Raw genomic sequence first — 27,247 nt, forward strand, 5'->3', positions numbered from 1 at the left:
TTTGGGTAGTGTCTGTTCATGCTGGTGTACATCACATAGGGCCTGACACAGACACTAATTTTTAGACCCACTCTGAGCTATTTCAGGGACTGGCTAATCTGGAAACCCACAAAAAGGGCAAAATTTCAACCCATTTTCCAAATGAATGTGGAAGGCACTATTGATTATGGCCATTTTGAAGAGCTGTGTGGGAGTAACTGGGGTGCAGGAGTGCAGAGCAGGTTGGCATAGCTAGATGGGCTGGCAGGGGGTGGTACAGAAACTCAAAAAACATCCTGGGGAAAAAAAAAAAAAAAGAAGTAAAGGAAAAATGAAAGAGGGAAACAGGAGAAAGGAAATCTTGGGATTTTCCTCTTACCACCACCACCACATCTCTTTGTGTCACTGGTTAAACTTGTGCAAGGTTTGTGTATCTCACCAGAGCTGGAGTGGATGCTCCAGATGCTGCTCTGTGTTCAGAAATCATCTTCTGGTCTTAGACTTGACAATAGGAAGATTTCTGGGTTTCTGGGGTTTTGTTTGTTTGTTTTGTGAGGAGATCTTGGTACAGCAAAATGCACCAAATAAGCAGTGTTATTTCCTCTTAAATCCCAAACATTGTTCTGATTTGACAACCCTACATGGGTAGCTTGGGGAGAACCACACAGTAAAAGAGGATTTATGGAGAGCAGACAATGTTAGCAGCTTGCTTTGCTTCTTAACACCAGAACCATTGAGAAGAGAAGGACTTCCAAATGTTTGGACAATAATTGAGGGAAACAGCCATGTTATTCTGCTTGGGTTTTAGGAGAAGGTGTTTTTTGGGGAATAGAAGAGCACATCAGTGTTTCAGAGCTGTACCAGTAAAGCCCATTTGGAATATGCAAAACTTCTCACCAAGCTGGGTAATCTCTCATTAATGAGGCAAAGGAGCTCAAATTCATTTCTAAAAGTAGGAGGAAAAACATAAAAGGAAAACTGTGGAGAGCAGATAAAATTGACAAGGTATGTCATTCTTTCTTACAGTAAATCCAAGTAATTGCAAGGAAATTTCATTTTCCTCCCCATTTAACCCCAATTATTTTCATTTAATCACAGAAACATTGCTATTTCCCTCCAAACCAGACTGCTTTGTGTGTGAAACATCATTTCCAACATGCTCTTGGATTTAGGCATGTTCCTAATCCCCTAAAACAAACACAGTGAGCAGGACAGCATGTCCCAGCATATGTGGAGCTGCTCTGGGAGGGCTCCTTGTCTCCAGTCACCTTGGTTGTGTGTGGAACCAAGTCAAGTCATCCCAACAGGCATTTCCCAGGTGGCATCAGAGCTAATCCCTGGGGAGGCAGGCACAGCACAGATGTAGTGGGGCAGCAGCAATGCTGTCTTTCCAAGGAATCATCTTTTGGTGGGTCAAGATTTGGTGACTTGATCGGTTTTCCATTAGATGGGCTTGGTGGCATCACACCACTCCTGAGGTGCTTGATGGTTTCTTGGTAATTGCTTGTTGCTTTGGTTAATGTAAATATTGTGCAGTGCCATCTCCCTCTCTTCTTGTTTGCATCATGAATGTTTGGGGTTTTTTTCTTTTTACTGAAGTTTTCCACAAACAAGAAGCCATTTCTCAGAACAAGGTGGTGGTGGGAAATGATTGTTTTGCAACATTAAATTATAATCAGTAAAGTGACATTTTCTTTGGCAAACTCGCACTCTGGAGTCATGACAAAATTTGGCAGAAGTCCCTTCACATTCCTATATCCCCCTGCCCCAGAAAAATCAGCAGGGAGCCTTTGAAGTGTTTTGTTTCTTCAATGCATACACTGTCAGCAAAGCCTTCACAGTCCTTCATGGCAAAAACTGCAGCAAATGACCTTAATTAACCTTCCTGAGCCTGTCTTGGGTCTCCATCCTGACCAGTGAGTCAAACTGCCAAAGATGGAAGCATAGACAGCCCATGCTGAAATGAAAGGGTATTTTTATTGTATCTCCAGCTCCAGAACACCTCTGCAGGGCCCTGGGGCTGTGGGGAGGTCACAGCCTGTGCATGCAGGCAGATGCCATAAGGGTGAGGGTGCTCCAGTAAACTCAGATTGGAGATGAGAAGCTACAGGAGTGACACAGGAGCTGGAGCACCCCCAGGGCCAGAAATGGCCTTGCAGAGGTGGCCAGCAGGACCTGGATGGGACCCTTGGAAAATGGAGAGCTATTTGCTGTGCACTGTCCATCAAGTGTCTGCATAAGGGACCCCAAAAGCAGCCCCAGGTGAGGACTTGGTTGTGTCAGTGACATTTCAGAGGGGTGAGAAGAGGAACTGGTTTGCTTAAAAACAGACCCATGGAGGACTGATGGGTGGGGAGAGCCTGGGGAAGGTTCAGGGAGCTGAGATGCTGCAGGCAGCACAATGCAGGGACTGAGCCAAAACCAGAGCCTTCAACCCATGCCCTCCAAGCTCACTGAGACCTCTCACTTCTCTGGACAAGTGTCCAAACACCAGGCATGTCTCCAATTTCAAAGCTTAACTTTACTCAGAAAAATCAGTAGCTTTACTGAAAATAGACCCAAGATGTTGTGTTAGCAGCACAAGTCTCTAACCACGAGCTGGGCAGAGCTTTGGGCTCAGCTGGTGCTGCATCCACAGACCAGCCCACAAATACTACCAGAAAACCACATATTAGCTCAGCATGTGGATTTGTGGTTTCCAACCTGCTTGACTCATCTGGCCAGCAAGGAAGGCAGTTGGATCCATCAGGTTGGACTGCACCCATCCACGTTGATGTGTCCCTTGAATTCCCCAATCTAGTACCAGGGTCCTGGGTGGTTTTTGTCTTGCCACATTTTGTTGGGAAATAAAATGAGCTCCAGTTCTGCTTGCAATTACCTAGATCTAGAAGGGAACTGAGTGGAAAGTTTCCTACAAACACAAATCTTTCTGAATGTCATTCAGGTGGGTTCTGATCTGAAAGTCAGATCTGTCAGCATCCTGTGCTCCTAACACACAGTAGAGCAATTCATCCAGAAGCTGGTCACCTCACTGAACACAATGAAGTCAAAAACACCCCCATCACACACGCTAGGGCAGACAAGCCCTTCAAGCAGGAGAAGGAAAGTGGCCAGTTAGTGTCGGGAGAAGACAGGTTTGCATCAGAGGACCTCCCTCCTCTTTTCCACCAAAGAAGTTCTCTGAGGGTTTTGCAACCAGAAGTGGCATTGCAGCAGCTTGCAGATTCAGTCCCTTCTCAGCTGCTGCCATGTCCCCCTGTGGTGCCCTGCCACCACCCTTCCCCTGGGTGGGATCTGCTCTGCCAAAGTCAGCCCACCTTGCACACTCCCTCTTGTGAAGGTAGGGATGCATCATGGTGTGCAGGCACCATCTCCCCTCACATTGCTCTTCAAAAGCTGGGCTGACCTCAAGAGGATCCTGTCAGTGTGTTGCTTGGTGCCCTCTCTTGCCAGGCCATGCTCTGCAGCATCAGACAGGGACAGTGTCACCAGTTAAAGAGATTTAAACAATCTCATTTCAGTTATGAAGCCAGAGAAGAGAGGCATTATTGGTGTGTCCTTCTCTTCTTGGTCAGTAGGACAGACTCTTCATCAGAAATTATATGGGGCATTTTGAACTGGAGTGTGTTTGACCCCATTTCCACCCCCTTTGGCCCTGACTGTGTGCCTGACAATCTCAGGAGGTCTGGAGTTGGCTGGAGCAGTCCAGAGGAGGCCACAAAGATGATCAGAAGGCTGGAACACCTCTCCTACAGAGACAGGCTGAGACAGTTGGGGTTGTTCAGCCTGGAGAAGAGAAGGCTCCAGGGAGATCTTTTTGCAAGCTTTCAATATATAAAGGGGGCTTGCAAGAAAGATGGGACAGACTTTTTAGCAGGGCCTGTTGCAAGAGGACAAAGGGTAAGGGCTTTAAACTAAGACAGCTTAGAGATAAGGAAGACATTTTTTACAAAGAGGTTGGTGAAACACTGGACCAGATTGCCCAGAGAGGTGGTAGATGCCCCATTCCTGGAAACAGAATCACAGAATCACAGAATATTAGGGGGTGGAAGGGAGCTCCAAAGATCATTGAGTCCAACCCCTCTGCCAGAGCAGGACCAAAAAAACCACCACCCAACCAACCAAACAAAAAAACAACCAACCAACCACACAACTAGGGCAGACCATTCAGAAAGGCATCCAGACAGGTCTTGAAAGTCTCCAGAGAAAGAGACTCCACGACCTCTCTGGGCAGCCTGTTCCAGTGCTCTGTAACCCTCACAGTAAAGAAATTCTTCCCCATGTTGAGGTGGAAATTCCTGTGCTTGAGTTTGAATCCATTGCCCCTCGTCCTCTCACAGGGCACAAGTGAAAAGAGGTTGTCCCTGCCTTCTTGATGCCCAGCCCTCATGTATTTATAGACGTTAATTAGATCCCCCCTCAGTCTTCTCTCTAGACTTAAAAGCCCCAGGTCTCTCAGCCTTTCCCCATAAGACAGGTGTTCCTGTCCCTTCATCATCCTCGTCACCCTAAAACATTCAGGGTTGGGTTGGATGAGGCTTTGAGCAAACTGGCCCCATTGGAGATGTCCCTGATCATTGCAGGGGGGTTGGACTAGATGATCTCTAAAGGTCCCTTCCAACCCAAACCATTCTATGATTCTATGATTCTGAATGATCACTCTATGGTAGGATCCACCCAGGCAAACTTGCTGCTGTCCTGGAGGCATTGCCTTTGGGTGGCAACTTGGCAACATGGTGAAGAGCAGAGGTGAGTTCAACGCACTGCTGTCAGCATCCAGAGCACACAAAGTGGCCTGGCTTCTTTCCTCTTTCTAATTGTTCTTGCAGACTCTTGGGATCTTTTCTGCAAGGAAGGCAATCAAAAGGAAACCCGAAACGACATGGTTTTGGAGGGCCACCAGCTGCCAAAGTGCAGCCCATAGATCACAGTCTGGGAACAACTCCAACAAAATACTTCACCTTCTCACTGACTAAGTCAAGTCCTTGAAAATGCCTAAAATGCTTTAAGCAAGGCTTTGCATGATCCCCTTCACTCAAAGTCAAGCAGAGGCACCAAGACACAGAGAAAACTATTCATACAGCAGTTCAATGGCACATCTGCGTAAGAAAATTCAGGGATCCTTGACTATAGGTCCCTATTCCTGTTTCTAAAATGACCAGCTGCCCAAATGGGGCAGGGACGGGAGATGTCAAGACACCAGTGAGGGTTGTAGCTCCTGGCAGAGGACGAATCAGAATCGTCTGCATCAGGTGCCAAAATTTGGATCATTTTTTCACACAGGAACACACCTAGCTGAGCAAAAGGAGTGAGACCAATGCACTCTTGGCTGGAGCAAAGCTCAGGGAGGTCTCTTCTCTTCCTTAGATCAAGAAGATCAAGAAGGCTGCTTTCAACAGCCTCTGACTACTGACTTTACACAGTCCCCACATGGAATCCAGGGTCTTCTCAGGGGCCTCCATGACTTGGCACGTCTGATACACAAGGATGACTGACAGGACTGGGGAATTCTTCATGATTGGAACCTTGGGGATGTCATTCATCCCTTTGCTGTGGCCATGCACAGAGGATGATGAGCACTTGGCCAGGTAAACCACCACCTGCAGCATCTCCCCCAGTAGCTCTCCCAGTGCTTCCCATACAAGCAGGGGCTGGATGCCCATTGCTTTTTCTCAGTCTTTCTTTGCAGAGAGACATGCTCTTTGCAGAGCAGAGAGCAAATTTGACACTTCCTTTTTCCTATTCTATTCTGTTTACTCTAGCAGACAGACCACAATCCAAACCATAATTTTTACAGGACTCAGTCAAACCCTCTCTCTGAAGTCTATATGTACCTGCCCTGTCATCTGCTCTCTTCCCCCCCACCCCTGCCCACGTCACTCAGGCTCCAAAGGCAAAGTATGCTTTTGCCAGGGCTTTGCTAAGCTGAGTCAGTGGTGGAGCCTCAAGGCTCAGAATGTTCTTCTCTGAATGCAGCCTCCTTGGCAGCCCTGGGCCTGCAGCTGGAACCAGGTCTTTATACTGCTGGTTGCTCAGTAAAGCAAATCTTCTCCATGCGTATGAGACCTTGGGCACAAAAATGGCATCAGAGGCATTTCATTGGCTTCCTGAGGAGCAGAGAGGGAGCTTGTGGGTTGTCTCATAAATTTGAAAAAATCAGAGGGCAGCAGTAGCCTGATTAAAAAAGAATTTCAGGTTATTTGTAGAGTCAAAGTATCATAGAATGGTTGGAGTTGGAAGGGACAAAGACCATCAAGTTTCAACCCCCCCCTGCCATGGGCAGGGACACCTCCCACTGGACCAGGTCTCTCCAAGCCCCATCCAATCTGGCCTGGAACACTTCCAGGGATGGGGCATCCACAGCTTCTCTGGGCAACCTGGGCCAGTGTCTCACCACGCTCACAGGAAAGAATTTCGTCCTAATATCTGATATAAATCTCCCCTCTTTCAGTTTAAAACCATTCACCCTTGTCCTCTCACTCCCTGCCCTTGTCAAAAGCCCCTCCCCAGCTTTCCTCTAACCCCTTTAGGTACTGGAAGGTGCTCTAAGGTCTCCCTGGAGCCTTCTCTTCTCCAGGCTGAACAGCCCCAACTCTCAGCCTGTCTTCTTAGGAGAGGTGCTCCAACCCTCTGATAATCTTGGTGGCCCCTCTCTGGACTCCCACAGGTCCATAAGCTGAGGACTAAGCTGGACACAGTACTCCAGGTGGAGTCTCAGGAGAGCAGAATAGAGGGAGAGAATGCCCTTCCTCAACCTGCTGGCCATGCCTCTCTTAACCTTCACAATCTAATTTCTTCATCTCTTTCCCAGCCTCTCCCAGGATAAGCAAAGGTCTGATGCACAGAGATGCTCCCACAGGGTCATTGGTGGCTTGGAAAGAGGACAGAGGGACCAGCCAACAAGAGAAGAGGAAAGCTCAGAACAGCAGGTTGTCCTAACCACTTAGTTATGTCTCAGATGACATTTCTGTTCCACTTCCCTTGCTCAGAGAAAAACAGAGTGCCTCCAAAAGGGATTTATTTGGTCTGCCATGCCAGTAAACCCAGGCAGCCAACGGAGAGGCTGATATGCCTGGTCCCTGCTCACTGCTCAAGGACAAACCCATGATCACCCCATGAAGGGGTTGCTCCCTTGAGCTGTTCCCATGCATTATGATGGGAAAGGGGCAACTGTTTTGGTTGCTTCTTTTTAATATTACTTTTATGATTAGTTCTGAAATACCCTGCTAGCTGGAGACTTGGCCTCAAGAGATAAGGAAGAGAAAATGTCACAGACTGCTGTCAATACATCATTTTTCCCATTTCTTGATGCCAGGAAAAGCAGTTCTTGCTGAGGGAAAACAGATCATGAGTTATGATTTCTTCAAATTATTTGTTTCAGAGCTGCTAGAAGTGTCACCATGCACCAATAGGTACAGTGTGTTAGCTGGAAGCTGGCAGCAAAGAAGATCTTTTCTCTAAGAAAACATCCTAAAACCTGATTTCTTGTGCATGTGTGTGGGTGATTCAGGCTCATTTCTGGTCTTCTTCACATACACAAAACAAGGGCTTCATTTTACTGCCCAAAAACACAAGGTGAAGGACTAATTCTGGCCTCAGGCAACAGATAGGGTAGTTGGGGCTGGAATCAGCACTGCTTGCCAGGAGAGCAGGACAGCTGTGATTTTACAACATTTCCAGTAGCTGTATTTACACTGTTCAGGTCGAAAGTTTCCATCCTGGTCTTAGTCTCTGCCTCAGTGCTTGGAAAAAATAGTTTCCAAACTGACAAGCATTGCTGGGGCTGTCAGCAACTGAAAAGCATTTTATTTTTCTCTAAAGATTTTTTTGCTGATTTTTTTTACCACCACCACCTTCAGAGCAAAGAGCTGGAGTCTGATGGGGAAATTTTAATATCAATTCTATTTTTCTGGTAAATCCACCCCAATTCAGGCAGGTTGTAATGAATGGTTAAGAGCTTTTCAGTTGCAGACCCTCAGTCAAGTTTCCCTCTTAACCAGCTTCACTGTCCCAGTCTTCTGGACCACACCAGTACTGGCCCCCAACATTGCACCAGAGCTGGGCAATATAGCACAATATGATGGTCCAAGTGGTGGCACTTGCTAGAAGTCTCTGCCAGAAAGCACTGTCTGCAGTTGCATCCCCATGTCACCAGGGAAGCCCATCCTGTTGCAACACACTTGGTACCTAAACATACAGGAGAAAAAAAAGCACCACTGACCTGGAACTGCACCAAGCCAGAGAGTCTGGTGAAAAAACCAAAGAGTTTTGGCTTCATTTCCACTGAGATCTAGGGGAACAAGTCTGTTGTCCACCCATGGGAGACTGTGACACCAGGAAAGCTCAGCTGACCTAAAATGGCTGAAGAAAGCATGGCAGTCACTTTTGGTCAGAGTCCTGTTGTTTGAGATCACAGAATCATGGAATTGTCAGAGTTGGAAGGGACCTCTAGAGTTCATCTGGTCCAACTCCCCCACCAAAGCAGGATCACCCAGAGCACATGACTCAGGGCTGCATCCAGGTGGGTCTTGAATGTCTCCAGAGAAGGAGACTCCACAGCCTCCCTGGGCAGCCTGTCCCAGGGCTCTGTCACCTGCACAGTAAAGAAGGTTTCCCTCATACTTAAATGGAACTTCCTGTGTTCCAGCTTGTGCCTGTTGTCCTGTCACAGGGAGCTACTGAAAAGAGTCTGGCTCCATCCTCCTTGCACCCACCCTTTAGATACTTACAGGCATTAATAAGGTCTCCCCTCAGCCTTCTCTTCTCCAGGCTGAGGAGTCCCAACTCCCAGCCTTTCCTCATAAGAGAGATGCTCCAATCCCCCAGTCATCTCTGTTGCTCTCCTGAGAGTCCATGTCCCTCCCACCAGCAGGTATCAGTCACACCAAACAGGAGGCATCACACACCCAGTGTGTGTGTCACAGCCATGCTGTGCTAACCCTTAAATGGCCCATCACAGAAGAGGGTTGTGAGCTGGGCAGTGCCTAAGATGAAACAGGCTAATTCTCCAGCAAGGAGGGACCTGCTGGCTGGGGTGGCAGGAGGACACTTAAAGGTGACGTCAATGAGATGGACAAATTGGTAAGAGCAGTTTGGGGGAATCATGTTTAAATTCCCCATGGGAGTTGATGACCTTTAAAGGTCATTTCCAACCAACACAATTCTGTGATTCTAGGACAGATGTCTCCATTAAAGCACTTGGATGAGATTTGTCAGGGCAAGTTCCTGAGGATCAGTCAGGTATCAGGAGCAGCCTGAGCATTAGATACAGAATTACATACATCCCTTCCAGCATCTCACCTCCACAAAGCAATAATGATACCACCTCTGAGGGCAATAGCATTTGCCATGTTGGTCACTGGGAATGGCACTTGCTGAGCTGCTGAGCTCACTGAGGGAAGCAAAGCTTATGATTTAATAATATAATCTTCAGTTTCCACTGTTTCTTCAGTCCTTCATGATATTTGGTAACTGTCACCCAAGCCCTGCCATGCAGGTACACCTGGAGCAGGAGAGCTGTTTAATGGTCCCTGCAGCAACAACAAGGACATTTAGGACAAGGAATGTGAAATGGTTTCACCCTGACTGGAGGCCAGGGTCTGGTTTAGGGGTGCAGACTGCAAACCCCACAGATACAGAACAGGGACCCTGACAAAGAGTGTTCAGGTTTTGACAGGGACTGGGCAGTATTAGGTGGTCAGTGAAGCCACCAGATTGCCAGCAGCAAACTGAAAAGTCACCTAGGCTGGGGGAGACAAGACCCTGCAGGGGCAGCCTGAGATGCTGGGCTAAACCCTCTGTACTGCTGCCTCCCAGCACAGCCCTGGTGTGATGAAGATGATGAAGCTGACCTACTGCACATGGCACCTACAGACACATGAGTGGCAGGTATTTGTCTGGGATTTGGGCCAAAGGGACATGCCAGATAACTGGGTAGCTCCTTTATTGCAGGGGATACCCAAAGAAATAAAATGGTAAATAAATAGTACTAAATAAAAGGCGAACAAATAATAACAATAAAAAGCAAAGTGAACAGTGAAAAAAACAGAATGAAAATCAACACAAGTATTATAATAATAAGTGACAAAACTGATAGCAGTTAAAAATGTTATTATTTTATATATAAGCACAAGAGTGGAGCCAGCCAATAGTGCCACCTTGGTGACAGTGTTTGGCTTTAATATATGACCTAATACACAGTTTAACACATGAATATTCACACACGGACCATGGGAAGTTTAGAAACCACGGTCCAATACCTTCCTCAGCACCCATCCTTGTCACCAAGCAGATAACTGCAGCTGAAGCCCCAGGCTGGGGTGGGACCTTCTTGCCCTGCAAAGCAGCTCATCAGGCCAAACTGTGCCCTGTGCTGGAGGGGCTCACTCAGCAGGGCTCCTTGGGGTGCAGGTGAAACCCCAGCTGCAGAGCACTTTTGCTGCATGCCCAGCCCCAGGTGGCCACGCAGCAGACTCATAGGATCATTCTGGTTGGAAAAGATCTTCAAGTCCAACTGTCAAGCCAGCACTGCCAAGGCCACCACTAAACCATGTTCCTAACAGGCAACTACCCAAAACCTCAGACCCCTCTTGCCTGGCCTCATCCTTGTGAGTGCAATCATGTAAGTCCAGCCCTGCAGCTACACAACAGTCACCCAACACCCAGGTCCCTCTCCAAACACAGCTGGAGCAGATGCTGTTTGCTATGAGAGGCCAGCACATGGTTTCAGATACCAGCTGCCACAGTCATGGAGCAAAAACAAGTCCACCCTCTCCACGTTTGCTTACACAGCTCCCAAACCACATTGAGTAAGGCACAAAATCTGTTGAACAAATGAAGCAAATATGAAGCAGTCCTGCAGGGGACACAGAGCCTGCCCACCTCATATTCCAGGCAAAAACCAAACACCTTGCCTCATGTTGGCTTTGCAAACAGTTTGTATCTCCTTCTGACCTGGTGGGTCTGATCTGGTAGAAAGTGGTTTTGGACAATATTGTGAATTCAGATGCAGCCAGCTTGGGACAGCTGGCTTCTACTGCAGCATCTAAGACAGCCTCAGCACTGTGTGGTGGTGCAGCCAGACCTGTGGGCAGCCCAGGGACAGTTTGTTGGGGTTCCAGATTCAGACCTGGTCAGTGGAGTGAGGTTAGTGCTGCAGTCAGAGCACTCCCCACAGGCACCCAGCTCTGTGCACTGACTCAGGGGCTAAGCAGGCTGGAGAAAGGAAAATGTGATCCAACTGTTCTAATTAATGACAATGGATGCTTCCCAGCCCCATCATTACAGCCCATGTGGAGACAAAAATCCCTGCTCTGCTAAAGGGATAAACCAAAATGCATTGTCACACTGGGGATCAAAGTGGTCTGAGCTTTGTGTTCCACATCTGCTGGTTTTAATTGTTGGCAGATTTTCTTTGGTTTTGCAACTTTCTCTTTGGAGCAGATTCTTGGTGTGCTTTACAGAAATAGGCTTTGGGGTGTACGAGCAGGACTGGGGGGGCTGCACTGCTGATAAGTGATGATATTTTCTCCTCAGCAGAAGCCAGTGCCAAGTGAGACACCTTGTATGGTCTTCCGCGAAGAGCAAGGAGTGGGAGGAAGCAGCATATTTCCAGCCATACAACAGGGGACATTGAGCTATTGAGCTGTAAGAAGTTACAGGCAGCTTTGGCAGCACAGAGCTCCTTAGCCCAAGGGGCAGAAAATGCACTGCAGGGGCAGAAAATGCACTGCAGGTGCAGCAGCCTTGCTGGAAACTCCCTGGGGAAGAGGCTGTAAGGAGCCAGTGGTAATGGAGGGCAGTCACGATGGCCAGGGCTGCTTCTCATGGATGTCATGACAGAGAGGAGGGAGAAAATGGTCCTTCTCACAGGTGCTGCCAAGTTCTCTGCTTGGGCACCAAGCTGCCAGGAGAGAGAAGGGGGATGAAACAAACCTTTTGAGACATGATGAAAGACCTGAAAATCAACAGAGATTTGGGCTCCCAGAACAGGAGGGATTCACAGGGTGAATTCACAGACACCACATTTCAGCTTCACATTTTACCATTGTCTTCCATCAATTCCTCTTCTGGGCAATGTTTGCTGATGTGCTAAGTTTGCTCTTTCTGAGACCATGTATTTGGAGGAAGAGCCAAGGGCACTGCAGATTGATTTTCTGAATTTCACTCAGACTCCATGACACCAGTAGCAATTCAGTAGGATAAGCTCATTGCTTTTTCCCCCCACTTTTTAGGGATTTTGTTAAGAAGCAGGAACAGGGAAAAATCCCTCTAAGCAGTCATATTACCAGCCTAATTTGCTAGACTTTCATTAAAGCAATAGAATAGAATAGAATAGAATAGAATAGAATAGAATAGAATAGAATAGAATAGAATAATAGAATAATGCAATGACCCAGGTCAAGACCCAATTAAGACTGAATAAATAAATCAGTAGGTTTAAATTGCCACCATAAGGCCATAGATAATGAAAACAAGTTATGAGGCTGATTCTAAACAGAATGACTGTATTAACATTGCCACAGGAGAATGTGAAGAATGAAATATTTTCCAGTCAAAGCCCCCAACTCATCTTATTACAACCAACTTAGTGGTGATGAGCACAGCCTGGTCCAGGCCTGTCAGCCTGCTGGGGAGCATTGCCTGGGTGAACAGCAAAACAGCCCTCCCAGGCCATGAGGTGCCCACATGTAGCCCTGGGCACAGAGATTTCCAGGCACAAATGTCAGGACTCAGTCCATCTGTTCAGCTGTATTTGGAGCTAAATCATCTCGCTGGTCTGCCACCACCTCCTTTGCACAGATGTATAAAGCCCCCAGGTGTCCTGCTAACAAATCTTTCTTAACAACAGCTGTTGGCTCTTTCTTGAAGGTCTTTGTCTTTCTTCCACTGGGATTGCTAAACAGTTGGTTCAGTCTCTAGATTTAGTGTGAACCATTGGTAAACTCAAGCACACAGCACCTGTTGCACAATGTTACTTTTGTGCCCCAAATTGTCTGTGACCAACATCAGAGCAAGTTGTCCTTCAGGAAAGTATTTAGAGCACTGACCCTATCAACACATATTTCCAAACCCACTCATCTTCTTCCTGGAAAAAAGAAGTAAAATGGAGGGTGAAAATCCAAAGTAAAATCTGAATTCCTCTTTTGCTCCTTGGGATCTGGAACTAACTTGTTGTCTGGACTTGTTACTGAGGGCTCAGGCAATGCTGCAATCTGTTGCCCTGGACTGGTCAAAGCCATGACCAGAGTTGTGGAGTTTCCATCCTTGGAGATGCTAAACAGCCATCTAGACATAGTCCTGGGAATCCTGCTCTAGGTGACCCTGCTTGTTGAGCAGGTGGATTGGACTAGATGACCTCCAAGAGGTCACTACCAACCTCAACCATTCAGTGGCTCTGTCTTGAGATCCCTGCAAAGCACACCAGTGATCAGTAAGCATGACAAATACTCAGGGAGGGAAGAGGAGCTGCAAGTCCCTCAACATGAGCCTCGAAGATGATTGGCAGTTGACTGGGCAGAGGACTCTGACAGTGACATGTTTGGTGGCAGTGAAGTTAAACATTGCCTTAAGAATCCAGCCTGATCATAGCTGAATTCTCTCTCTAGGTATTGTAACCAAAAAGCACCTGAGAGTTTGTTGTCTTTCTTTTTTGCTCGCTTGAAATACATGATAAAATTCTACAATTTGAGTACTGAAAGGGTGTATTTCTCTCTGTAGCCAAACCTCCACCTTATGCCATGTTGTCCCTCTGCTTTGCTTTGGCAAAACATTATCAGAATAGAATAACTATAAACTACATTGTATGGTGTTACACTTGTAACAACCCCAGTGTGTGTCCATCATACACCTGTGTTCTCCTGTCTGTTGGGATGGGGATCTCACCCATCAGCTCCCACTGAAGGTTAGTCTGGATTTGCCATGATTATAACTTCAGTGGCTCAGTTTTCTCTCGTGGTGGATCAGGGGTCTGATCCAGTTGGGATTAAATTGGTTTGCAGCAGATCAGGGATTGGGAGGGGAAGTTCCATTTCAGATGCTGCTTTTAGCAAATGCAAACTGGAAGTAGCTCTGCTATAAATGTGAGATGTGACCCTTCAGTATGGAGGGTACCTGCCCAGCTGGGTTTGAGATTTATTATGCATTTCTGGTCACTGCTGGACTGCAAACTGAGACAGGGATGTGAACACAGCTCTTGCTTCTGTCCTAAAGAAAGAAAATGAAAAACATACAAGAGCCTGTATGATGCCAAAAAAAGCACAAAGCTTGTGAGTTCAATGGGAAGAACAAAATCCCTCTGGGGTCTATTATTAATTTCCCTAAACAATACCTTCTTAGGAAGAAGGTAAATGGACCATTAATTGACTGGAACTGTGTCAGAATATTGTAATTATAGAAAGAAAAAACATACAGATAAAAAAAAAGAAAAAAAAAGAAAAAATTTTGAATTAAGGGTAAGTAAACAGAGTTTGGAAGTCAGGAATTTATCCCAATGTAATCCAGAAAACCCAAAGACCAAACAATCTGTGAATACTCAGTTGAATACTTGCAGTGCTGATCCAGATGGTCCTTCTTGCCCACCCCCACAGTTATAAAAAATGGTTCTTGTCACAGTCATTCAGCATTGCTAAGGGGACCCACCAAAACAAGGACTCAGATGTGCTGGGCAGGGCAAACACCCACAGCCATAAAACTGGACCCTAAGGCATGTCCAGAGCTGAGAGGAAGCATAGGTTGATAGGAACAGTGTGTCACTTTGTCCCTACATCAGCTTATGGTGTCTTGAGATGGCTCTGGGGCATCACAGGCCCATGTTCTCTCTTCATGGAGTCCTCAAAGGGATCCTCAGAAGCCCATATCTGAAAGTAAGTTAAAATGGATGCACAGACAAGCTGGAAGGTACATTTGACCTTAAGGATAAAATTCAGAGTAGGCACAACCAGGGAAAGGGTAAGACTGTTTACACTGCAAGGAAACAAGTGCTGTGTTTGAAAGCCCTAAGCAGAAGGACTCCTCCTCATCATCACCTGGCCATGGTGGACCTGAGCCACAGGGGGTCTATCCTGGCTCAGGCTGGATGGACTTTGGATTTTAGCACCTGCATATGCTCTGCTTCAACAGGTATCACTCATGCAAAACTCTTGACTGCAAAAGAAGAGCTGCCCATGGCTTATTGATGACCATTGGAGTCCAGGTTCTGCTGAGGGACAGTGCTGAAGAGCAGAGGAGCCAAGTGGTACAGCATAAAGAAAGGCTGATGTATGGCATGAGCCAGACAGTGCACACCAGTACTTAGAAAGCCTTCAAAATAAGGATGGTCCCCTTCCTCCCAGTGCAAACATGGTGCTGGATCTTGGCAAGGTTGCAAGCACAACATCGTCTGTAGCATCATCTCAGTCTTGTCCCTTTGGCTTCTTTGTACTGACATTTTATCTCATTTGCTTCAAACAGCCAAGAATTTGTTGCTGAGCCCGAAACAGTAAAGAAAACACACAAATCAAGTAAACACTGACAGGGCAGCAAGAGCCCATTTTACAGCATCAGGATTCCAATGGTCCTGTGCTGATCTTCTGACCTCTCTCACTGGAGCTAACAAAAGCTTAAATGCACCGTGGGTAACAACGGAGCCTACAGAGGAACCTGGGATTTTAACACCAAGACATGAGATTTCATGTTGAAATGTGGACTAGACCTTACATCCCTGTAAGCCTGCAGAATTTGAGCCAAATCAGGAGGGCTAAATTATTGGCCCTGTTATGTGAAGGGATGGTTGGAGTTCAGGCTTGTCACACATGGGAAGACTGTGGAGTCTTTCTACAGGATCTGCTGTTCTTCATGACACTGCAAATCATGTGTGTACACCTCAGTGTCACCCTCCACCTCTGCCCTACTCCCTGCCAACTGTTTTGTACATGGATGGATTTTCCCCAAGATGTAGTGGATGTGCTTTTCCAGAGTACAATTGGCAGGTAATCTCATCTCTCCTGGTCCAGTCCAGCATCTAAGCCTAGTTCTGTGGCCACCATTGCATGTGACAGCTTTGAAATAGTAATTAGATTGGTTCTGCTGGTTGTTTCTTAATTAACAATATAAAAGCTGTAAGGTAAAACAGAAAAGTAATTTACCTTTCTCTTTATGTTGCTGACTTGGCCTTTATCACTGATGCTCATTTCAGCTCTGTTACAGAACCAGATGTCTAAAAGCATCTGGCTTTGACTTCAACCATGGGCCAACCTTTCTGCTGAGCCCAAAAATACTTGTCTGGGCATAGTGATTTTGCCAACTATTCTTAAAGGGGAAGGTGTTCTTGTGTGCCAGTGAGTGAAAGCAAGAAAAGCAGAAATAAAAGTGGAGAAAATTAAGAATAAAGGGGGGAAAAAAATCACCAAAACAAGTCATAACACACACTGGGACCACGGTCTGGAAGGAAAGGAAGCCAATGATGGAGCACACTCAGCAGTCTTCAGAGACCAGTGCTGACTGCAGAGGGACGCAGAAACATGAGTGAAAATCCCTTCTCCTTTCATGATTCCCATCACAAGCTGTGTAAATCACCAGGACCAGCTCCCAGGGGTAGCAGCCTCCAACAAATGCAACTCCTCTCCCCTGCCCCACACAGATTTTCTCAGCCCCCAGGACTCAGCCCTGTCTCACTGTACTGACACTCAGCTGCTTTAGGAAACACCTGCAGGACAAATCATCGTTTTTATCCCTCTCCCTTTGGAGCAAATCGAGGAGGAAAAAAAATCTCACAGTCCTTCTTTGGGACATAAAGGGTCATGGTTGCATGAAAGATGACAGAGCAGTGGAGCAGCCTTAGGAATTATTCACTCCTCTTCTTGCACATGGCCGGAGACTCACGCACTCAAAAAACGTCAGACTTCACATCAGGGTGATTTAATTGGATTTATTGGAGGAAAACAATTAGTCATCCCTTTAAGTTATCATTATGATAGAAATCTTGATATGTATACGTGATTGTCAAGGCAGAGAACCACTTGCAACATAGCCCCATGAACAATTTGCAGTATTGCAAACTCATTATGCAGCTAAAACTTTTGCGATGCCTTAATACATGCACGGAGTAAATACACATTCTCCCTCCTTTTTGGACACAGATGCTGTTAGAAACTTGTATCTACCACAAGACCTGCAATATTAGGCACACTGACATTCCTTGATCAAGATTTAAGCCTTTGTAGAAAACATGCTTGCTTTTTCATTCAAAGTCAACTGAGAGATGTTTTGCAGTTGGGGATATTTGGGGAGTCACTAGTGTGGGCAGACTGGGCTTTTTTTTTCATTGTTTGCTGACCCAAATTAAATATTTACCTAAAAAAAAGGCCCAAATGGACCAAAATGCTGTTTATCAGCTAGAGTTCAGTGTACAGCAAGATGCTGGTGTTGCATTGACCAGAAAAGATGAGTCACACCGGATCATCCACTGAGCTGCGACCTTCCACGCTCCTCACTTTGGGAATCATGCTGCAGGACAGCACGTGTGATTCCATGCAGGGCTCAGCAGATGCAGATGAGAGATGGAAAAGCTCAGAGCTATCCTCCCACCCACCAGGAGTCACAGCACTTGTCCACCTCCTCATGGAGCCTTGCACCATGTGCTGCCTCAGCCTGCTGAACTCAGGCTGATTTACAACCATCATTAATGATGAATTTTTTAAGCTGCCAGCTAGAGCTTCAGCAGTGGCACAGCATCCTGGCTGAGCACCAGCCTTGAAGGTGGTCTCAAGACTTCCCGGTGCTTTCAGCCACCATGGAGCAGTCCCCTCCATCATTCCCAAGGACTGCTTGACATGCCCTTGCCAGAAACCCAGAGCAATATCCCAGGCATTTTAGAATGCTCTGCTTTGAGTGTTGGGAACTTGAGAATGGAATCACAGAATGGTTTAGGTTGGAAGAGACCTTAAAGATCATCTAGTTCCAACCCCCCTGCATGGGCAGGGACACCTCACACTAGACCAGGTTGCTCCAAGCCCCATCCAACCAGGCCTTGAACACTTCCAGGGATGGGGCTTCCACAACTTCCCTGGGCAACCTGTTTCTTCATCTATTCCATAGCAACCACGCAGGAGCTGGGACCAATGCCCTGCTGACCCCACAAGAGGATGGAGCTGGAGGCACTACAAGTGCCTCAGGGCTATCCTGTACCCTGCCTTAGAAAGACCAGCACAAATGAAAATGGGTCAATGACTAAGGGAGGAGATGGCAATGGCACCATTTCCATGTGGAAGAAGGAAAAGTACCACACCAAACTCTTCCATGGATAAATGGTGGTACTATATGGAGAATCAAGGATCAAATGCTTACTAGCATTTAGGTAGCAAAGCTTTGGAAAGGATGGAATAAATAGCTCAGCTCTCTGCCCTATTTTGTGCAGGCAAATAATCACAGCATCTTGGCACCCAAAATGCAGGTCATTCTGCAACAGGTGAGAAAGGAACATTTTGTAGGAAGAGAAAATACTAAGAATTGAGTGAACCAGTCTAAGTTTTGCCTAATAATAACAAACCAAAAGCAAAAAGAAAAAAACAGAGACACACCAACATACTTCTTGGGAGTCCTGGGCATTAGCAACCCAGGGAAGGATTTCTTGATGCAGATCAAATTTTTAAGCACTGTATTCAAAAAGGGACCCTCCCCTCCCCAGTTCCCTGTTTCTAGGCATGTCTATGTGACTGCTGCATAGTTTCAAGCTGCTCTGGATGGTGACTCTTCCTGTACATGCTGCAGAGCATTCAACAGAAAGACAAAAATACATTACCAGGCTTTGCAGTATCTTGTTTACAAAACATCAGCTTTTGCATTTACTCAAACTTAACGATGGATTTTCGAGTTACAGATACATTGAGTCATTTAAAAGCAAAACGTAGCAGGAAACCCCTCGAAGAAAAGGTTGGGTTGAATGTGCATAAAGAAAAGGCCTGGGAAATCCAGAAACAGTGAACAGCAGTTTAATACATGCAGTGCAGTATCATGCATTTACTGGACATTGGAAGTCACCATTAGTTCAGCAGTGGTTTTTCACAACTCTTGTGAGAGTACATGCCCTGATTCCACTCTGGAGCATGGGAAAATGTAAAAGTTGCTCTTCTGACCTTATCATTTATGAAGAGGAGGGAAAAAATAGCTACCTGGACAGATCTGTGGCACGGTTCATGGTGGGGAAGGGGTCTTGAAAACCAGAGTCTGGACTAAAGAGCCTTTGTCCTCCCTTACAAACACTATTTACACAGCTTTGATCCAACAGTGCAAAGTCAGACCAAAAAACCTGAACCAGCTCCTGATGTCCCACCGGTGGGATTTGTGACCCCTGGGGCCACAAAACACACACACACTCACACACACACGTGTGTCACAGAGACTGGACCACTCCAGCAGACAGGATGGGAAGGCAGGACCCAGCTGTAGGGATGCAGGGAAAAATGAAAAGGCATGCGTAAAACCTGCTGCTGGGCAAGAAAACTGGAATTTCCTGGGGGAAACACTATTCCTGCAATGTCTGTGAGCAGGTTACTATTTCCTCACTCAGCCATTGCTCACGGTCATCAGCCAACTAATCCTCCAAGCCTGGTTTTGATGCTGCTTTCCTTGGATGCTGCAGTCTTCATGTATGTTTCTGCTTTTTGCTTGAATGAGTATAATTCTTAGCATAAAGTTTCTGGTGCAAATAAGCATGATAATGAAGGCAAAACTCCCTTCCCATGAATAATTTCTGGGTTTCATTCAGGCCCCAGTAAATACACGTGGGAGCAAGAATGCAAGTAATCCCATTGAATGGGAATTTCCACAGGCTGAAAGGAAGATACTTCCATACCTTGGGGCTGAGTCTAGAAACTGTTAATTTCCCAGTAGATGAATCCTCTGACTCTTTGGAAGAAGCAAAAGCAACAGGATGCAGCCTGCATGATCTTGTTGGCAGTCAGCCTGGTGGTTTTATGCAGTGTTCATCTATTGCTGCTCTGGTCTGGAGCTGTTATCACAGGGGGAACTAATCATAGAATCACACAATCATAGAGTCATCAAGGTTGGAAAAGACCTTCAAGGTCACCAAGTCCAACCATCCACCCTACAACCACTAACCACTAAACCATCTCACAAAGCACCACATCCACCCATTTTTTGAACACTTACAGGGACAGTGCCTCCACCACCTCCCTGGGCAGCCTGTTCCAGTGCCTCACCAATAGCACAGGTTTTCCTTTATCCCATCTTGTTAACACCAAGTTCACATCCAAGGACAATATTCTCTCCGCTCACCAAAGGCTAAAACCTATCTGGCTTTTCCTGGAGACTTGTTTCACTAAGAAGAGGGTCATGCTTAAGGAAGTGGCAGCCACAGGGCTAACTGCCACTGCATTTCTTGGGCACTTTTGAAGACCATTCTCTGGTTTTCAGAGGGTTCTGGGAGAAAAGACAGAGATCAGGGACTGTGTTGGCTCCCGGGCCTGGCAAAGTCCCTCTAGGGTTATGGAAAAAATAGTGTCATTAGTCATGGAGGTATGTAGGACACATGCAGAGCAGAAACCCCTGTCTAATGCCTACTGCAGAACTACATGGAGATGCCTACCAGTGGGCTGACATCCCTTTTTGTGGTTTGATTCATATTGAGAACGAACCTCTGTCATTGCTCAGTTTTATTTCAGCACCACAACCATAACAGACACACATGGCATAGGTAAAATCCTACTCTTTGTTTGTTTCCTGCCCCCACTACCCTAATGGCACCTGTACAATAGCAACCAGGACAGAAGAGACATCACCAGCAGAGCAACACAGTCTCAGGGAAGCATCACTGCCAGGTTTTCCCTGTACTCCTACTCCCCCACTAGCCGTGCCGCAGGGCCAATATCCATTTCATGCTGCAGAAGGGGTGATCCAGCAGGAAGTTAGGATGCACTGGGAATGAAGTCACATGCAAAATCAGCAGCAGAAGCCCCAGCCACTGCAATACTGACTTTCAGCTCGCAGAGTTCACGGGCAGCCTGTCCTCACAACTTCTTCTGCAGGCTAAGGGGCCAGCTGGAGGTTTTCTTGGATTTTGTTTTCCCAGCAAGAGCACTGCTGTTGGCATCAGAGATGGCCTCTGTGACTCTGGAGGTAAAAATCAACAATCAAAGCTGCAAGCAAAGAAAAAGAAGGGGAAGGAGCTGAGGAAAACAAGTTACAAAGGAAAAACACATAGGTGCCAGTAAAGTAAAGCAGAAAAGGGTAAGAGACAGGTGAGTCCAGGCTGAAGTCCTCATGTGAGGAGCAAATCACACATTTTTTTAGTAGGATGGTCCATTGGGAAAGAACCCAGAGGGATTTTTCTACCTGCTCCTTCATGGCAAGGCCAGTTGGGGATTTGGTTTGATTCCTCTACATTTGAGCTATTAGCCCTTGCTGCACATGCACACATTATTTGCTCCTGGCTTTGCATTCACTTGTGAGAGTGGCTGAGCAGGGGTGGATCCGGGCAGGGAAAGGACACAAAACAGCACTGGAGCATCCCTGGCAAGACATGCTGGAGTGTTTGTGGTGCCAGGCAGTGCTGCCAAGGGACAAACATTTACAGCCCCCTCCATAAATCTGGCCCAGGCAAGTTATCCTGGTTAACCTATTTGCCCAGATTTAAACTGAGAAGTTTTAACCAGGAGGTGCTTCAGGACCCAATGATCAGAGAGATCTCTGAGCTTGTGGTGAACCCCGGCCAGGCCTCCAGCTGTGTGTCACTGATACAAATGAAGAGCTTCCCACCACCCAAAATTGTAGCAGAAAGAAACAATTTTACTTTCAAGTGCTTCTGTTTCTTGTCTTAAGATCCCAGAAGCTGATAGCAAGCCAAAGAGAATGAGGATAAATTACACAACTACAGCAGAATATTACTTGCAGGCAGGAAAACAAATGACCTCAATTCCAAGTATGGAAGGAAAGAATAGCCCTCCCAGAAAAAAAAAAACCAAAAACAAAACACAAAAAACAACACAGAAGCATCCAGCAAGAAGGGGCAGCCAGCATATGGGAACCCCCCCATCTGCAGGACAGCATGTCTGCCTTTGCTCCCATCACTGCTCTTTGCTTTGCAGATGGAAATCCATTTGCCTTTTTTTTTTTTTTGCCTTTAAATTTTTTTTTCTTTTCTTTTTCTTTTTTTTTTTTTCTGCAAGATACATTTGGATGCTGCATTTTGATTAGTGGCCTCAGCAACTACATCAAATTCAAACCAGACCTCAGGTTTCAGAAGAGAAGGCAAAGAGGGAATGCTTGAGCCCTAATCTTTGAAACAATGGTAGAAAGAGAAAAATATTCCCTAATCAAATCCTGCTTTTGGTTGCACGTGTGTAAATGTGGGGAACTCCACTGACTCCAAACTGGGGGACCGTCTATCTACATCCATGCAAGTGGAGCAGAGTAGACCAGCTGAACTTATGTGGTTTCAAAATAACTTGAATTTCTTGGGATAGGAGTCTCTCCTAAACTGCAGGTTCCTTACTAAGCCTGGCAAAATAAAGTGGCCTTAAAATGAGTTTAAATCATAAGACAATCACTTTCAGACACCTTTGCAGCAAAAACATAAAAAGTGATAAGTGGTAAAGGCTGATGAAGCTCTTCCTACTCTTTGCCAATGGGGCAGGTGCATATGGTGGTGGTGGCCTGGAGATGGGGACAGGAGCATGACTTGCAGCAAGGAGATCCCTTGCTCAACAGTCTGCCCAAATCTTGGTCAGAAATCCTCACCAGGGAAATTATATGGAGTTTTGTCACCAGTCCCCAAGAGACCAATATCTGGCATCTTTCCTGTAACGAGAAGTGGAAGTCGAAGCCTTTCTGCATGAGCATCCATGGCAGCTGCAACATGGACGGGGTCACCAGGGGCTCACCAAAATGTGCCACAACCCTCTGAAAATGGGGAGCAGCTTAATACTGAGGAAACTAGAGATCCACCAGGTGCAACAGCTTTAAGTGCCACCAAAGGAGAGGCTATTTCAGAGTCAGTGCTCACTGCCACCTGCTTTTCCAGCTTTTAGTGCTCAAAATATGATGGATGAAATCCTGGCTCTGCCAGTTGAAGCAAGTGGCTGAAGCTGAAACAGGATTTTGAAGACTCAATGAAAAATGTGTTTCTTATGGCTTTTCCCAGCATGGTCACTACTGCCTGATTCATTAATCTGTGTCTGTGACTGGCTTTCACAATTTCTTGTGCAGGATTAATGAGGCAAGCATAGTAACAGAGCACGTTGTGGGGAATGGCAGTGGCTGGGGAAGGGTGTCTGCCCCTGCCACCTGCCTCCCCTCTTTCCTGCTTGGAGGAAAATCGTAGAATCACAGAAAGATCATTTAGTTCCAAACCCCCTGACATTGGCAGGGACACCTCCCACTACACCAGGTTGCTCCAAGCCCCATCCAACCTGCCCTTGAACACTTCCAGGGATGGGGCAGCCACAACTTCCCTGGGCAACCTGTGCCAGTGTCTCACCACCCTCACAGTAAGGAATTTCTTCCTAATGTCTAACAGAAAGCTTTCAGCTTGGAATGGTGTAGAAGAAACCCAAAGCCCTTTGGCAAATCTGGGCAGATTTGCTCTCCTCTGCTACTTCCAGCTGCTTTGGTGCACAGCTGCACATTCGTCATGGTGGCTGTTCCTAAATGATGCACCAGCACATGGAGCCAGGGAAGTGCATGTCTTTAGTCATTAAAAAGTGGGAAAATTGAGCTTGCTTTTGTGTATGAGTTTCTGAGGAGGAAGGGGAAGCAGTATCACCATTGCCCCTGTGCCTTTTGGCAAGGTCCTGCTTTCCCAGATCCTTGCCAGCCCTGGGCCAGAGCCAAATGTCATGAAGCAGCGCTCCACCAGATCCTGCACTTTGCACCCAAGAACCTGCCAGTGCTTCTCAGAGAGGTGCACTTGTCACCCCTCTCCCCAAGGTGAAACCCAGGCACGCAGAGAGTAAGGTCCAAACTTTTCTTTTGGCTTTCAATACTAAGTTTTGGCCACTGAGGGAGGTGCTGAACATCAGCAAGGCCAGGCAAAGCCCTGAGGAGCTGCAGGTGCTCAGGACCTCTGGCACGGAGCCCTCAGGCTGGATGCCCCTGCTCCAGAGTGCAGGCTGGGAGGAGGCTGGTGAGTTAAATGTCTCACTCAAGGGCAGCACAGCGAGTCAGTGGCAAGAGGATGACTACAACTCCCAGCCCCACACCTTCCTTTTCTTTCATTCTGCTCATAAAACACAGCGACTCAAAGGAAAGAGGAGCTGCAGGATGAGTCTGTCCTCTCATTTAATTTGCCCAGCTCTTGTTGGCTCCAGCACTGTGTACCTGCCTCTCCTCTGAAACAAGGGTGCTGCAGATCCCCAGCACTACAGGAATCTGACCGAGGATGAGATGACTCCTTGCTGGTGACAATCTAACTTGTGCCATGGCTTTCAAGAAGAAGGAGTGGAGGGAAAGCAGCAGTTTCTCAATCTGAGCAGCAGAGGCTCTGCTAAAGCCAGGCAAACTTGCAGTCCAATTTGAGGAGCAAGAAATTGCATGCCATTGAAATCCTCCCATGTTGCAAAATTAACATCAGTTACTACCTAGAGAAATAGCCAATCCCCCAGCAAACTGGAAGGAGGGACATTACTGGAAGTACTTTTTAAAAGAAAAATAATGCTCAGAAAAGTATCTCTATTTAAATAATCCAGTTGAGATGTTTGTAGTTATTGGAAACAAACAAACAAACAAACAACATATGCTGTCACCTACACTGAGAAAAGAGTAAATCATTGGGGGGGAAAAAATGAGTGTTCATTAGTTAGAACATTGCTAGACTCACATATATATATATATATATTTATATATGTATATATATGTACAGCACCAGAGACTGTTAGATCCGTTCCCCCTGGAGTCATTGCAGTTTGTGATAAATGAAACATTTCAGAATTGCAGTATAAAATATGGCCATAAAAAATTCTTCTTTCTTCTAGTCCTTTGCTGGGGGTGCCACCGTGGGGTGGGGGGGACAGGGGGACAACCTGCCAACCCCCCTGCCCGCTCCTCGCCGCTCACTTGCTCCCTGTGTGCACTGTGGTCACTGTGGTGGGTCTGGGTCTCCGGTCCCCTCCTACTGCAGAAACGCCTGAAGAAGCAGATGAAACAAAACTACAGAGAGTGGATGGAGACATACCTAAAAGGAAAGCCAGAAACACAGTTAGAAATGTTGGGGTTTGGAGGCGGGATCGTGGGCAAAGCTGTGTTTCTTTCGTAGCGTGGTAGAGAGTGGAGGGGATGGCAGCTGGAGGTGGCACTCCTGCTCTTCCTGCAGCAGTGGCTTGGTTGGGTGTCTCCACAGGGCATCTTCTGCCCTCCTGGCCCAAAGGCATTCAACCTACTGCCACCACCAGCAGTCACAGCGCTGCAATGCAATAAATGTCCAGGTTTGGTACGTGTTCAACCAGACCGACTCCACATTGCTGGGGCTGAACTCAAAGAGTTGTGGGATTCAAAAATCCCTCCAGCACTGTCCTTGCTCAGAATAATTTTCCTCATGGACAAGTTAAAGATGATTAAACTTCTCATCATGGCTGTCTACCTAAACAGACTCTGCACCTGGACTTCAAAAATTTCCTCAGGCTTTCTGCAAACCTGTTGATAAAAAAGTAGAGTGGGTCAAATTTGTTGAGTCCCAAGCAACCGCTTATGTTGCTCTACGTTTTTGCTGGTAATGTCTCCAGGACTTCCAGCTAAGAGGCAGAGGTTGACATAGGCTGAGTATCTGGAGTCAAAATTTACCCAGGCAGTTCCTTTTGAACTAATCAAGGACTTCAAAAATATATTTTATGAAAAAAAAAAAAGGGGGTTTAGATAAATAAAGGTGTTGGCAAAAAGTGTCCACTTCCAGTGAACCCTCCACCACAGCTTTAAAAAACAAAACCCTCCAAAGCATCACCCCTGAAAACCCAGGGTTTTGAATGACAGGTTCAAGATTCTGCTATTCCAGCACAACATCAGCAGTTTTTATGGAAAGCATTAATGAAGAATAATAAAATACATCCTTGCCAGAGCTTTCCACAGATGAACTACCCCTCTCCTGGCAGCTGTTGAGACCTCACTGGGGAGATCCTTAGATTTTGCCAGCACGTGCAGCTCTCCATGCAGCCTGGCAGCCTTGTAGGCACTGATGTGCAAAGGCAGCTCAAGGGAGAAAAAAGCTGCTGAACAGGGACCCAGCACAGTCAGCTCATTCTGACAAGGTGCAGACCCAGAGTGATCAGAAATACAGGTCATTTTTCCAGCCTGGTGAACAAAGGATGGATGAAACCTGTATTAATGTACTCCTAGACTGGAGTTAGATACAACCCCTTGACTACTCAGGATCTCTTTGATGCTTGTTATGGACTTTGGCCTACTCTTCCGTGCTTCAAGGCAGCATTTCAACTTGAGGGATAATGATGCTGTACCTACACTCAGCACATCCTGTTTCCCAGCAGGATTGACATCTGACATCTTGGCTTCAGGCTGCAATTTATCTGTTACCTTAAAAATACAGAGATCTAGGTGCTGTAATTAATCTGGGCAGTCCAATCATGTCTAAACAGAATAAACCAGGCTGGGACCAAGAATCAGGCCAATACACTAGAGAAATCCTGACTGATTCCCTTAGGCTTTCCTGATGGACAGAATAATCTAGCCTAATGCATCATCTCTGCCCTGCCCTAACACAGAGAACAGAACTAGGATGCAGCTTGACATCACCTGCTCTCAGGCAAAGGCTGTATTTAATCGTCCTTGGTGATGTGAAATTGCTGTATTTGAAACTCATTACATGTCTATTAATAGCAATAGGCAGCACTGGATTTTGTAATGGTGGCACAGCTGTTTCATGTAACTTGCTGCATAGGATCTTTCTTGTGCAAGAAATCTCTCCCCAGAGAACACCTCTGAGAAAGAAAGAGGCAGGACAGAGACCTCCTTCCTTTTTCCCAACAGAAGGTATTTGTAGTGCGTTTGATAGATCAGCTCCCCTTTCATATCAGTCCTTATATTTGCTGCTGGCTCTTCCCATTTCTTCTCTGGGACTCCAGCATCTCCTAACTGTTATGTTTCTGTGAGGAAGGGAAGCTCTTCTGTATGGTCTGGAAAGCTGGGCTTAACCTGGGATGCTTGGAAATCTTTCAATACTTTTCTGCCTCATATTTCTGACATGAAAAAACTTCACTTATCTTAATACATCTAGTGTTACCCTTCATAACCTGGCTGACTTCTCCATCACTATAAAATATGGTCGGAT

The 27,247-nt window shown here is 46.4% G+C and overlaps 1 protein-coding gene across 2 annotated transcripts in view; it reads right to left on the reverse strand.

Annotated features, from left to right (window-relative positions):
- Window positions 1-16,866: 16,866 nt before the first annotated feature.
- CAMK1D (calcium/calmodulin dependent protein kinase ID) overlaps window positions 16,867-27,247 on the reverse strand; it is a 233,403-nt gene continuing 223,022 nt past the window's right edge. Inside the window, exon 11 of one of the 2 annotated variants that reach the window (XM_051631184.1) lies at window positions 16,867-21,087. In XM_051631184.1, the coding sequence (XP_051487144.1) occupies window positions 21,086-21,087 (2 nt within the window). In that variant the 3' untranslated portion in view covers window positions 16,867-21,085. Of the gene's footprint in view, window positions 25,145-27,247 lie in introns of both variants that reach the window. The other variant, XM_051631178.1, reaches the window with a different exon arrangement.

The sequence above is a fragment of the Apus apus genome, chromosome 1 (genome assembly GCF_020740795.1).
Source record: "Apus apus isolate bApuApu2 chromosome 1, bApuApu2.pri.cur, whole genome shotgun sequence".
Classification (NCBI taxonomy): domain Eukaryota; kingdom Metazoa; phylum Chordata; class Aves; order Apodiformes; family Apodidae; genus Apus; species Apus apus.